Here is a 14824-nt window from a genome sequence, read left to right on the forward strand (position 1 = left end):
ACATAGGCGGTCCTAAAGTTCTCTTTTATAGAAATATATGATATTCTAATATATGTAGTATTTTAATTAAATAACAATTCCTAAATTTTCCTGAAAATTATTTAAAAATTAGTCTATTTTATTTAAATTTACTTAAATTCTAGTCACTCCAATTTATTCGAATCCTAACCTTTCATCTCTTATTAAATCAACGGTTGAGATTAAATTCTTCTTTTCCCTATTTATAAACTTTCAAAAAATCTAAACCTAAACCCTCGTATTCTTCTTCTTTCCTTCCTGCCTTCCCCTTCGCTCTCCTCTTCCTCTTCTCCTCTCCAGCGAGAGAGGGAAGCAAAACTCCGGCGAGATGCGCCAGGCGGCAGCGCCCTTTCCCCTTTTCTCAGATCTCTCCTCCCTCCTCTTCTCCATGTTCTTTTCTTTTTCTCTCTTTGCAGAACCACCAGGAAGCAGGCTCCGGCGAAGAACAGTGACCGGCAGCAGCGATCCAACGCCAGTAACAACAACCAGACGCTGCCTCATCTCAATCTCAGGTGAGCATCTGCGAAAGCCAGCTCCGACTAGCACCAATTCGACGCTTCTCCTCTTTTCCAACCAGGACGAACAACATACACCGGCGAGCATTTCGAGGTTTTGAGACAGATCTTTAACAGATCCGTCCAAATAAGTTTCTTTTATTAATTTCAACTTCTTTTCTTTTTATATTTATGGATTTTAAGATATTGTGAGTTATTTTGGTAGCTCCATCTTGATGATTCTTAGAAAACTAGTCTAGGCTTTGATTTCTCCATTGTTGCTTGTTTGTTCTTGTGGTGATCTCTTTTCAAATGAAGAGCACAAAATCAGTAGAGATATTTACCAAAATAATAAGGATTTTTCCAAAAAAATAAACAAGTAAATCAGCCAAATATATGCATACCACAAATCTATTAAGCATTATTACTTGTTAGGTTATTCCAGTGAATTTAGAAACCCTAACTTGTAAATGATACATTTTCATGCTAAACCTAAATGCAATTTGACAGCCTGCCTCAGTACTTGTTAGGTTATTCCAGTGCCTTATCAGCATTTGACAGACAAGACAAATGTCCTCTAATTAATGCAACAATTGAAGAAAATGATGCTTTTATATATGGTTATAAATAAACTCTCCATAACTTGTGTAGGAGTCTTCCGTTGTTCGTAGACGAGAAAGACGAGCGAGGGAGAAACAGATAGTCTCCATGGCTTCACCAAGTAAGCATCGTAAACCCCAAATGGTAATTCTTGTAATATATTTGTTGTATGTATGATTTCATTTTGTTATTTGTTGTATTTAGTATTGGAATGAAACATAGCAGAGAGGATTTAGTACTCATATCTAAGTGCTTCTCTATAAAGTAAAGAGTTATCGAAACTGATTCGGTTATGAGGTTTTGATTCCTCTAAACGCGATATGGATAGAAATCAGCGCAAAAGTTTGAGAGATTTTTGTGGGATTGAATGAACCAACCCCCCTTTTGGAACCAAATATGATGCTTTTATCTATCATCAAATACAGGAATAACTTATTTCTTATTCAGCTACCCAACTATGATTCCAATATAAATATATTTCGGAAACAAAAAAATCGAAAAATAAGTTACCTTGTCGAAATGACTGGAATCAACATTGTCATCGAGGGAATGAACAGCCTCAAGCAAAAATCTGATCCCAGTCATTTCGACAAGGTAACTTATTTTTTGATTTTTTTTTGTTTCCGAAATGTATTTATATTGGAATCATCATTGAATAGCTGAATAAGAAATAAGTTATTCCTGTATATCTCAAAGGCTAACACTTGCGTATAGTTCTTCTTGGACACCATAGCTTGTCTTTCACTTTCATCTTCCATCCCCACAATGTTTTAGTTGGATTAATGTCCTTGAGCCGAAGGTCTTTCATAAACAACCTCTTTATCTCCATTAGATAGTGGCACGTTCTTCATGCTCTAACTAAGTGGATTTCAATAGGTATGTTGTTGATGATTATTATATTTTCACGAGGGAAAAGATGGAAAAGCTCCTTCTAGTGCTGATAGTTTTATATGAATAAATTTTCAGGTGGAAAGCTCTAATCTTAAAAATTGAATTACCATCTTGTCCCTCTACTAAATTAAGAATTTAATTAAATAATAGTATTTTAATTATCTAAAGATTGAATTATATAAAATTATAAAAAATACATCTATAAATACATCTTCCTCGTATTAAAGAAAATGTAATTGACCTAAATTTAGAATGAACAATTGTCATCCAAAAATAGAAAGGAGAAACACCCTAGATAGGAATGCTTTCTCTTGTAAGGAAGTTTTCAAACAAAGTAAAAATTCAAAGTTCCTCTTTCTCCTATAAAGATCGTGATTTTTTGAACGAACAAGAATGAATCACAGTTTGGTCCTAAAGGAGGTAACAAAAAAACCCGACTTAACAAAATATAATTGAATTGGTTGGAAAATAAATAATGAATATTAAATAGTAATTTTATAAAAACTAATATGTTCATGTGTAATTTTACCATTCCCTTGTATTGCTAGCACATAACCTTCTCTTCCATGAACTTCATCAAAATGATAGAGTAGTGTCAACATGAGGAAATAATTTGCTACACACTCGATGCAATTAAATTATTATAAATCATCGTTATGTTTCTCTTAACTAAACTGAATTAATATATGATTCAGCTTACTTAAGAGAAAAAATAATATATACTAATACTAATTTAATTGCATGTCAAGTGTGTGGCTAAATATCTCTTTATGTAGTACAACACAATACTTTATCATTTTGATCAAGTTTATGGAAGACAGTGTTATCTGTTAACAATACAACGAAATGTTTTAAAATCATGAATGAATATATTAGTTTATATAGTATTATTATTTGATATTCATTATTTATTTGCTGACAAATTTAAATTTGCGTTAAGTCAATTTTATTTTGTTACCTCTTTAGGACCTTCTATAATTCATTTCAGTTCAATCAGAAAATCACCATATTAATAAGAGGACCTTTGAATTTATAGTTTGTTTAAAAACATTCTTTCAAGGGAAAGCGATCCTATACAGGGTGTTTCTCCCTTCTAATTTTGGATGGGAATTCATTATAAATTAAGGCAAATCAACTTTTTTTTATATGAGGAAGATGAACTTTCAATCATTAGTTTAAACAAAACTTCCTTAACAGGGTAAAAATCTAACCAAAGTGAAATAAAAAGTTATGTTGGAGTTGTTCGCTGGTAGCATAGTTATGATGTTGAGCTACCCCCAAGATGCGTACCTGACCAAAGATCACAAGTGACCCCAAGCTAACTTTGTTGTCATACATAAGTATGCTATGATAACTGAAATGAAATAATACTGAGCGTAAGCTTTATGAAAAATGAAATTGATTGGGAATACCCATTCTAAAACTGAATATATAAGAAAACTAAGAGTTTTAACACAACTTAAAGTCAAGCTCAAATGAAATAAAGCTAAATTTAGTTATGTCTGAAACAAGCCTACTTGACTAGAAATGCTAGGACATGCCCCAGCTAGACTGAAACTAAAAATTAAAAACGAAGGGAAATAATCATGTCAGGTGTCCTTGATGGATGAGGACTCACCACTGTAACTGTTGAACTGAAGATCAGTAATCGATCTAAACGTGATCTGGAAGCTTAAAACCTGAACCTACATCACTAGAAGATGTAGCGCATAGTATGTGTTAATACTTGAAACGTCAAGCACATCGATATCCATTCGTTGAGTGAGTATTTATGGCAAATATTTCATCTTACATTTTTTTTGGTCTATAGTTAACATTTATGTATATTTTTTAGGTTGGACTCATTGTAGTTTTTAAGTTGTTATAAACTTGCTCATATAATTTACACTTTTGGGAACTGATTTGCCGACATAGAAAATATGGTCGAGTATCAACAAAGGTATCCTCATAATTTTATAGTGATTTAATGTATTTCATATATCAGTATTCCTTGGTTCATTTATGTTTTAGTTTCTGAATATTTGTGGATGAGTTCATGAGTAATGAGTCATTGTGGACGGAATTCTCTCATTAAGAGTATTACTATGGGAGTGCCTATAGTTGCTTGGCTTACGCACTCTGATCAATCAATGACGTTTCTTGGTAACAGACAGATGGTGAATGCATCCACTATGTGGAATGTGGTGCGAAGTTGATGACATCACAAGATAGAGTTATGAATTATGTATTGAATTTATGCATCTATTTGTTGTATGTATGTATTTTCTATGCTTAAATTGGTGAAGTATGAAGAAAGCTGCAGGTCTCTAGTCTCTACTGTTTGAATTAATGCATCAATGTTCAGTCTTCTGAAATTGTCTCGTAGTTTTTCAAGAAGTCTCTTTAGAATTTCGTAGTACATATATCGAGTTAATTGTGATACATGTATTTAGTTATTTGTGTAAGACTTTTCTTTTGTATTTTGAGAAGTATAAATAGTGTTGTAGTTGATGATTGTTATCATCTCAAGTGACCTTAAGTAGCCTATAATAAACTTTAGCATTCTCTAATGATACTATTTCCTTCCATATTTCCTACAAATTGGTATCAGAGCAGATTTTTGTTCTTCATCTGGGGTTAGGTGAAGAAAAAATATGTCATCCAAAACAAGGTGCTGATTGTTCAATTGTTCTTACTCCATTTTTGATGGAATTGATTTTGAATACTAAAAGATAAGAATGAAAAGAAATTTGAAAGTTGAAGGTTTATGAACTATTGTTGCAAATGGCTTTGAAGAGCCAGACAACGATGGTGATCTTATAGCAGCAGAGATGAAAAATATTGAGGCTAAGTATCGTCAAGATGCAAAACCCTTGAGAAAAATCCAAATGGGAATCTCAAGAGCATATTTTGCAAAAAATGCTACTTGTGAGACTGCAAAGGAAGCTTGGGATTCTCTGGAAACTAAGGTGTATGGTGACGAAAAGGCACACACTATAAATCTTCAAACTCTTAGAAGAGAGTTTCAAAATTTGAAGATGATAGAATTTAAAAATATTGATGAATATTGCGCAAGAGTCATGAATATTGTTAATGAATTGAGAAATCATGGTGATACAACTTCTACCAACAAGTTGTGGAAAAGATTCTAATTAGTGTCACAGAAAAGTATGAGTACATTGTTGCTATCAATGAGGAGACGATAGATCTTTCTAAGCTTTCCATCAAAAAGTTAGAAGCATTTGCTACATTCAAGAAATTTAAAGCCCTTGTTGAGAAGCAAAAATGTTGCAACATCAAAACCATTCGTTGTGATAGAGGAGGTGAATACACAAGTCGAGAATTTGAAGAATATTACAAAGATGAAGGCATTCAGAAGCAACTTACAGCAGGGTGTACTCCTCAACAAAATAGCGTATTTAAAAGAAGAAATAGAACAATTGTTGAAATGACCTGAACTATGATGAATGAGATAGGGATGCCAAAATATTTTTGGGCAGAAGTAGTGCATACAGCAGTTCACATCCTTAACAGGTGTCCAACAAAAGCACTAAAGGACAAGACACTAGTTGAAGCTTGGAGTGGAATTAAACCTTTTGTAAGTCATTTTAAAAATTTTGGATGTATTTGTTATGCTCATGTACCTGCTGAGAAAAGAACAAAATTGGATGAAAAAATTCAAAAATGTATCTTTCTTGGTTATAGTGATGTGACAAAAGTATATAGGCTTCTCGATGTCAAAACTAACAAACTTGTTGTTAGTAGAGATGTCTTTTTTGATGAAAAAACAACATGGAATTGAGAGGATAAAAAGATAGAGAAGGATGAAGATGTCTTTCAAGAGAGAGAAATACCAGATTCAGATGATGAAGAACCGCTTCCAAGAGGAACAAAAATATTGAGTGACATTTATTAAAGATGTAACTTTGTCGGTGTTGAGCTAGAAAATTATGAGGAAGCAATAAAGCATGATGTTTGGAAGAAAACCATGGAAGAAGAAATTCGGATGATTGAAAAAAATAATACTTGGGAGCTTGTGGCTATACCCAGTGTAACACCTCGTATCCAAAACAAACAAAAAATCAGCGTTACAGAAAAATCTGTAGGTGCAACCAACGGTGGCATTGACGGACCATAGACGGACCCTCGATCCGTCCTACACATCCATTGATGGACGGACCTACGGTCCGTAGGTCAAGCTATGTTCCATAGTCTATGACCGTCGATTGAGACCTCATTCACCCACTCTCTGACAAGAGCCACAGATGACCAACATGGTCCGTAGGTGGACCCACGGTCCGTAGGTCTGACCGTAGGTTGGAATTAGCAGGCAATTAAAGGGGAAGTGCAGTTGGGTCAACTTTAAACGGTCATAACTCGTAGCACAAAATGAATTAGGTGTCCCGTGACCTACTTAATTAGCTTTTCATAGCCACCGACCTTGCTAAAATCCGACCTCCAAGTAAAAAGTTATGCCCATTTTAGTAAAGGCCTGTCGAATAGGCCCAACCTACAGACCAAACGATGGGCCTTCGATGGAACGACGGATGGTCAGTCCTGGTCGTCGTTTGGTCCAATAGCACTTTACCCAGGGGTCTTTTGGTTTTTTCCCATTTCATTTAAACCCTAAGATACGTCATTTTGACTCTAAATCATCAGATTTTAGTCATTTTAATCCAGAAACATAACTAAAACTTATCTAAGTCAAATCATTAATCAAAACTTAGAAAATTAGGAGCAAGAAAGGAGAAAAAGGCAAGAATCCTAGTTCAAGAACGTAGCAAGGCTCCAACAGTTACAACCACTAAATCTAAGTGTTTCTCCGTGAATTTCATCACCAGGTATGTGTGATTTCACTACTGGGTTCCTTTCACCCATTGGGTCCCTAGTTTTCAGTCAGATTCTTGATTCCCATATCATGATTAGACTTAGGGTTTCTAGCACTTCAACAGAACTTTATGAACTTATTAGTTATATGTTACAAATCAAATTATCATGTTATCACTCAATTTATTGCATGAATTTCGGAACCCTAGCTATGTATTTCTTTAGTTCTTGAATTACACAAGCTAGATCAGATATTTCAGCTATTCAGTTATACATGCCTCAGTTTTTAATGCATCATTATCAGTTTAAATGTTGCATTCTCAGTTTGCATGTTCAGTTTTGAGCTATCCAGTAATTAATGAAAAATCAATCAAAATCAGTTAGTTATATATTTCATGGGAGTAGCATAATACCGAGTTGGACTTGGGTTCAGCATACCCAGTTAGTCCCAGAACTACTAGCCAAGTAGGTTGTAAGTCCCCTCTACGGGCAATCAGTTTACTGATCATGCCAGCATGGCTTTATACCTTTGGCGGGGTATATTGGGTCCTCTCAATGAGGCATATACATCAGACTCCACATTTAGCTCACGTGGTTTTATTATCGGTAATTAGTAGCTCCCACAGTTCAAACAGACTCTCTTGCATTGACCATTTATCCGTATACTCAGTATCCAGTTTCAGCATTTTATAAATTGGTCAATGCATTCAGTTATCTCAGCATTAATAATCTATATCATGTTCAGATTATTATATTTACTTATGCTTGTTCAGTTATGTTTTATTTCCGCTTTATTCTATCCTACATGCTTAGTACCTTTCAAGTACTAACGCATACATGCGCTACATATTCTCGTGATGTAGGTTCAGGTTCTCAGCATCCAGATCACACATAGAACGATTCTCCGATCTTTAGTTCAGCAGTTTCAGTGGTGAATCCTCATTTTCCGAGGGCAATAGTCATGAGTTTCTTTTCAGTATTTAGTCTTTTAGTTTCAGTTTTTCTAGATTTAGCTAGGGCTTGTCCCAGTAGTTCTAGTCAGTTAGAGGCTTATTCCAAACATAGTTAAATTCAACTTAGTATTGAGTTAGTGTCTTCATTGTATTAAACTCATTATTTTCAAATATATTAGTTTAAGCATATGGGTATTCCCCATCTTTTCATTATAAATTATGATTTAGTTTCCTGCATCAGTTTATTATCTTTAGTATGCTCATGATCATGCTAGCAGGGTTAGCTTGGGATCACTTGTGGTCCTAGGTTCCTTGTCCGCGTCTCGGGGCTAGCTCAGGGCGTGATACCCAGAAAAAGAGAAGTTGTAAGTCTAAAATGGATTTACGAAATCAAACTCAATCAGGAAGGAGATATTCAAAAGCACAAAGCAAGGTCGGTTGCTACAGGCTTCACGCAAAAACCAGGTATTGATTTTTATGAAACTTTCTCTCCAGTTGCTCGTCTTGAGACAATTAGAACTGTAATTGATGTTGCTGCACAAATGAAATGGAAGATATTTCAACTTGATGTTAAATCTGCATTTCTGAATGGAAAACTTGATGAAGATATTTATGTTGAGCAACCTCAAGGATTTTTTGTTCAAGGGGGGGGGGGGGGAAGAGAAGGTGTACAGGCTAAAAAAAGCTCTTTATGGGCTGAAGCAAGATCCAACAGCCTGGTAAAATGAAACTAACACGTGCTTTCTAAAAAATTATTTTCAGAAGTAAAAGTGAAGCCACTTTGTATGTGAAGAAAGAAAATGACAACATTATCATTGTTTGTCTCTATGTGGATGATCTTCTCCTTACAGGAAATCATGTAAAGATGATACAAAAATTCAAGAAGGATATGATGCAAGCCTATGAAATGAGTGATCTTGGGTTGCTAAATTATTTCTTGGGCATCGAAGTTTCTCAAGTGAAAGAAGGAATTTTCATTTCTCAAAAGAAGTATACTAAAAGTATTCTTCAAAAATTCAAAATGATGGATTGCAGGTATGTCGTCATACCATTAGCAGCAAATGAGAAGTTTAGAAAAGATGATGGAAAAAATAAAGCTAATAGCTCACTTTATAGGAGTTTGATTGGAAGTTTGCTATATCTTACTTCAACAAGGCCAGATATTATGTTTGCTGCAAGTTTATCATCCCGATTCATGCAAGAACCAAGCCAAGTGCATTTTGGAGCTGCAAAGCGTGTTCTACACTACTTTCAAGGAACAATGGATTATGGGATAACGTACAAATTCGGTGGAGATTTGAACTTAATTGGTTAGATAACATGAAGAGTACTTCTGGTTATGCTTTCTTATTTGGATCAAGTATTTATTCTTGGTTATCAAAAAAGCAAAGTGTTGTTGCTTAATCCATTGCCGAAGCAGAATATGTTTCAACATCCAAGGCTACTTCTCAAGCTATTTGGTTTAGGAGAACATTTGAAGACATTGGTGAAAAACAAAAAAAGAGGGATTGTTCTGTATTGTGATACAAATAAGCAATTGTAATTGCCAAGAATCCAGTCATCCATGAAAGATCAAAGCATATTTCCATCAAGTATCGTTTTATTTGAGAAGCACAAGAGAAAGGCGAAATTTAGTTGCATTTTTGTTATACAGGGGAACAACTTGCTGACATCTTCACCAAAGCATTTCCTAGAGAAAAAATTTGCTATCTTCGAGAACGCGTTGGATTTATTAAGCAAATTCATTAAGGAGGAGTGTTGGAATTAATGCATCAATGTTTAGTCTTCCGAAATTGTCTCTTAGATTTTCAAGAATTCTTTTTAGAATTTCGCAGTACATGAATCTAGTAAATTGTGATACATGTATTTAGTTATTTATGAAAGACTTTTTATTTTCTATTTTGAGTAGTATAAATAGTGATGTAGTTGATGATTGTAATCATCTCAAGTGGCCTTAAGTAGCCTATGATAAACTTGAGCATTCTCTAAAGATACTATTTCCTTTCATATTTCCTACATCTACGAGCAATTCTCGTTCTTGCGTTGATAGTATGTTTAACTAATAAGTAATTGGCTATATATGTGTATATGTAAAACTTATTTAATGCGTATGCATAGATACCGAAGCAAAACCAGTATAAAAATGATGTGCTTTGTTAGGTATATTCTCACCTAGTTACTAATGTTTTACAATTTAAAATTTTAAGATGACGATGGAAAAAGTTGTTGATCGTGGAAGAATGTGACTGAGACTCATAGGAGACAATATAGAAGTTATGTAACGAGGTAACTAAGGAGATTGGGGTAAGTATTCTTTTTGTAGACAATTACTCGAGTAGATGTTTATAGTAGTGCACAAATTGGGATCTTGTTCAGTTTGGTTTAATAATGACATGACGCTAGATCAGAATGTAGTGGAATAGTAGGTAGCTTAGTATTGTCGTACATTTATGTGGGAGAGGCAGAGGCTAGTCTCCTCTGCTTATCGTCTTTGTATCCGGTAGTAATATTTAGTATTTACCTAGTATCTTATTAAATAGACATAGAATTCATTGAGATATAGAAGATGAACAATTTATGGAAGAAAATGTTATGTGCTAACAATACTACGAAATGTTAAAAAATAATGCATGAATATGTTAGTTTATATAGTATTATTATTTGATATTCATTATTTATTCGTCGACAAATTTATATTTGGGTTAAGTCAATTTTTTTGTTAACTCTTTAGGATCGACTATGATTCATTTTTGTTCGATCAGAAAATCACAATCTTAATAAAAATTTTGAATTTTTAGTTTGTTCAAAACTTACAATGGAAAACGATTCAATCTAGGGTATTTCTCCATTCTATTTTTAGATGGTGATTCATTCTAAATCGATGCAACATTAACATTTTTTATACGAGGAAGATGGACGTTGAATTATTAGTTAAAGTATAACTTCCTTACCAGGGCAGCTATCTAACCAGAGTGAAATCAGAGTTATGTAGGAGTTGTTCACTGGTAGTATAGTTATGAAACTAATACTATTTCCTGCCAAATTTAGCAACTACCTCTTTAGCATTTTGTTCCTTTAACTCTATGTTCAAAGATGACAATTACTCTTATGTTATTTTGTCCAAGATAAACAATGAACTCTTTTGCTTATAAGAGTTATAATTAAGTTCATAATGATAGTTGAGGTTTGTCAGTACCTCCTCTATAATGAGACCATAATGTGTAATTGAGATTGTTTTAAGGAAGGTAATTTATTAATCGAATCAAAAGGTAAAATTTCTTGAAAATTTTAAATTTTTATTTCATCCACTTCATAATTAATAAGAGTATAATTGACTACTTTGGCTTTAACAAAATGTAACGACACATCCCATCATTTATTAAAAATGAACATGTAATGCGCGTGTTAAGAAAAACTAGTAAGTTTTATAATAAAAAGAGTTTGTTGACTTATCTCAGACAAAATAACTAAAAGAATTTAAAGTTCATCTTCCTCAAATAAAAAAAGTTGATTTACCTCGATTTAGAATGAATAAGCACAAAAAATAGAAGAGAGAGACACCCTAGATAGGAGCTCTATCCCTCGTAAGAAATTTTTTTAAACAAAACTAAAAATTCAAAGTTCTTATCAAGTTGGTTATTTTATTATCTAACAGGAATGAATTATTGTCGGTACTAAAAGAAGTAACAAAAAAGTCCGACTTAACACATATAAATCGGTTGGAAAATAAATATAATAATGAATATATCAAATAGTAATTATATATAAACTAATATACTTATATGTGATTTTACCATTTTCTTGTATTGCTAGCATATAACCTTTTCTTTTATGAACTTCATAAAAAAGATAGAGTAGTTACACACATGCGGAAATACAGACACTCGGCATGCAATTAAATTAGTATAAGTCACCATTATATGATTCAGCTTGGTTAAGAAAAACATAATGGCGACTTATACTAATTTAATTGCATGTGTAGTGTGTGGTAAAATATTTCTTTATGATGTATGACTATGCTATCATTTTCATCAAGTTCATGAAAGAAATTGTTATATGCTAGCAATACAACAACGAAATAGTAAAAAATCATACATAAATATGTTAGCTTATTTATTATTATTATTTGATGTCATAATTTGATATTCATTATTTATTCGCCGACAAATTTATATTTGTGTAAGTCAATTTTTTGGTTACAGCTTTAGGACCGACTATGATTCATCCTTGTTAGATCATAAAATTAACAACTTGATAAGAAGAACTTTGAATTTTTAATTTGTTTTAAAACTTTCTTACAAGGGACAACGCTCCTATCTAGGGTGTTTCTTTTTTCTATTTTTTGATGGTGATTCATTCTAAATCGAGGCAAATTAACTGTTTTTATTTGAGAAAAATGAACTTTGAATTCTTTTAGTTATTTTGTCCGAGATAAGGCAACAAACCCTTTTATTATAAAACTTACTAGCTTTTTGTAACACGTGCATTACATGTTCATTTTTTAATAAATGATGGGACACGTCGTTACATTTTTTAAAGCAAGATTAGCCAATTAACGATCATCCACTTAATAAATGATAATATATGATTAAGTGAGTAAATTTTCACTTTAATTTATTTAACTAACCGATAAATCAACAATTAATTTTATTTTCCACTTTAATAGGTAAGACTTTCTGTTTCTAATTACTTGTCCGCTTTAATTGAGAAACTTATTAAGAAAATAATTATTGATATATTGAGTTTATCATTGTTAAAGAATGACAAAAGTCCCACATCGGTGATTAATGAGATGGGTGGACTCTTTATAAGGCATGGGCAATCCTCCTCCCTTTGAGCTAGCTTTTGGGGTGTGAGTTAGGCCTAAGACCTAATTTCACATGGTATCAGAGCAGGCCCGTCTCACCCGATGTTGGGGTCCCCAAAAATTAAAATTGCCCACGCACCAGATGCGAAGCAATGGGCGTGAGGTGGGGTGTTAAAGAATGACAAAAGTCCCACATCGGTGATTAATGAGATGGGTGGACTCTTTATAAGGCATGGGCAATCCTCCTCCCTTTGAGCTAGCTTTTGGGGTGTGAGTTAGGCCTAAGACCTAATTTCACATGGTATCAGAGCAGGCCCGTCTCACCCGATGTTGGGGTCCCCAAAAATTAAAATTGCCCACGCACCAGATGCGAAGCAATGGGCGTGAGGTGGGGTGTTAAAGAATGACAAAAGTCCCACATCGGTGATTAATGAGATGGGTGGACTCTTTATAAGGCATGGGCAATCCTCCTCCCTTTGAGCTAGCTTTTGGGGTGTGAGTTAGGCCTAAGACCTAATTTCACAATCATTATGCCCTTATTAATTATAATGTGGATGAATTAAAAATTTAAAATTTTCAAGAATTTTCAACTTTTGATTTGATCAATATATTACCTTCCTTAAATCAATCTCGACTAGAGTGTTCCTCTTTTCTCAATCTCAAATCAAAAATATTAGGTTGAAAATTTAAAGATTACATCTACTTAGGATTTGTTTAGTATATATAGATTTGTCTTCAATACACTATTGATGGGGAAACAAATCTTGATTAGAAGTTACTTATTCTTAATATTCCTACACGAGACTTCTACATAAAAGTTGATGAATCTCATTCATCGTTTTTTTTTAAGATAGAGAAACTCTCCTTTCTCACTAAAAATCAAACATGCTTTCCAATAATCCGAAAAGTCCCNCCCCCCCCCCCCCCCCTCAAGTGGAGGCAGCCACCTAAGGGGAGGGGATTCACAATAGATGTTCTAGCATGACATTCAGTAGGGTATTGGCAACTTAGTGTCCCAATCAAAGCCCTCATCTGTGGCCTCGACATGTCACATCGAAAATATGTTGACATAGCAAATGGATTGCGAAGAAAGGTCAACCAAGATAGACCCCTTAACCAAAGGGGATGATAACCCACTTATACCTGAAAAAAGTAGGCTAACAACCCTATGGAAAACAAACGAGGAAATCTTACTAATCGACCTAGGACATGACTACTTAAGGAAGAAAACATGAACAAGGAAGAATGAATTGTCACCCAAAAATAGTAAGGAGAAACACCCTAGATTGGAGCGTTTTCTTTCCTAAGGAAGTTTTGAAACAAACTAAAAAATCAAAGTTCCTCTTTCTCCTATCAAGATGATATTGAACAAGAATGAATCATAGTTTGGTCCTAAAAGAGATAAACGAAAAAAATCCTGACTCAACACAAATATAAATTAGTTGGAAAATAAATAATGAATATAAAATAGTAATACTATATAAACTAATATGTCATGTGTGATTTTACCATTTCATTGTATAGCTGGTATATAACCTTTTCTCTTATGAACTTGATCAAAATGACAAAGTAGTGTTGGGCTATTGCCCATGTTCCAGCCAAAGGCCCATGGCCTAATCCTACTTGGAAAAGGATTGGAATTATTCTCCTTAATTGGTTTCCAATTCTATTAGGAAAAGGATTGGAATAGTAATCCTATTTGTAGTTGGTTTTGGCTTTATAAGGAAAAGCACAACTCTATAAATAGAGGATGGTTTTGAGAGAATAATTAATTGCTCATTGGTATTGTCTTTGAAAGACATTAAAACATAAGAGAGGTTTTTGAGAGAGCTTTCAACAAGAGAAAAAGAGAGAAAGAAAAGGATTCTTTTGCTGCAGTCTTTTCTCCGACCAGCAACGTTCAGATCGTGTTTCCCGATTAACTAACCGTTGGATCGGGCTGAAATTTGGACTGAGTGTTCCTAACATCTTGGTGGCTGATTTGAACGGTGGAGATCGGATTCGGAGGTCAGAAAGATCCTGTTTTAGGTCCCGAACAGAAGCTGGGTTTGGGTGGTGTTTCTTTCTATTTATCTTTTGTTGGTGTAGCTATTGTTTGTTCTCTTTTGGCACTTGTTGTGTAGCCATTAGAAGAATATTTGTAACCCTCTTATTGTTATAGTGAAGCAATTCGGATCTTGTCGATCCCGTGGTGTTTACCTTCGGTTTGAAGGGTTTTTCCACGTTAAACTTGGTGTTCTTTATTGTTAGATTTT

The 14824-nt window shown here is 33.9% G+C and overlaps 1 protein-coding gene across 1 annotated transcript; it reads left to right on the forward strand.

Moving 5' to 3' along the window:
* The first annotated feature begins 254 nt into the window (after positions 1-254).
* LOC114075228 lies at positions 255-1648 on the forward strand. Its single transcript, XM_027913627.1, has 2 exons — positions 255-627; positions 1164-1648. The coding sequence occupies exons 1-2, from the start codon at positions 347-349 to the stop codon at positions 1213-1215; spliced, it is 333 nt and encodes a 110-aa protein (XP_027769428.1). The 5' UTR covers positions 255-346; the 3' UTR covers positions 1216-1648.
* Positions 1649-14824: the final 13176 nt, after the last annotated feature.

Source organism: Solanum pennellii, chromosome 12 (genome assembly GCF_001406875.1).
Source record: "Solanum pennellii chromosome 12, SPENNV200".
Lineage (NCBI taxonomy): Eukaryota > Viridiplantae > Streptophyta > Magnoliopsida > Solanales > Solanaceae > Solanum > Solanum pennellii.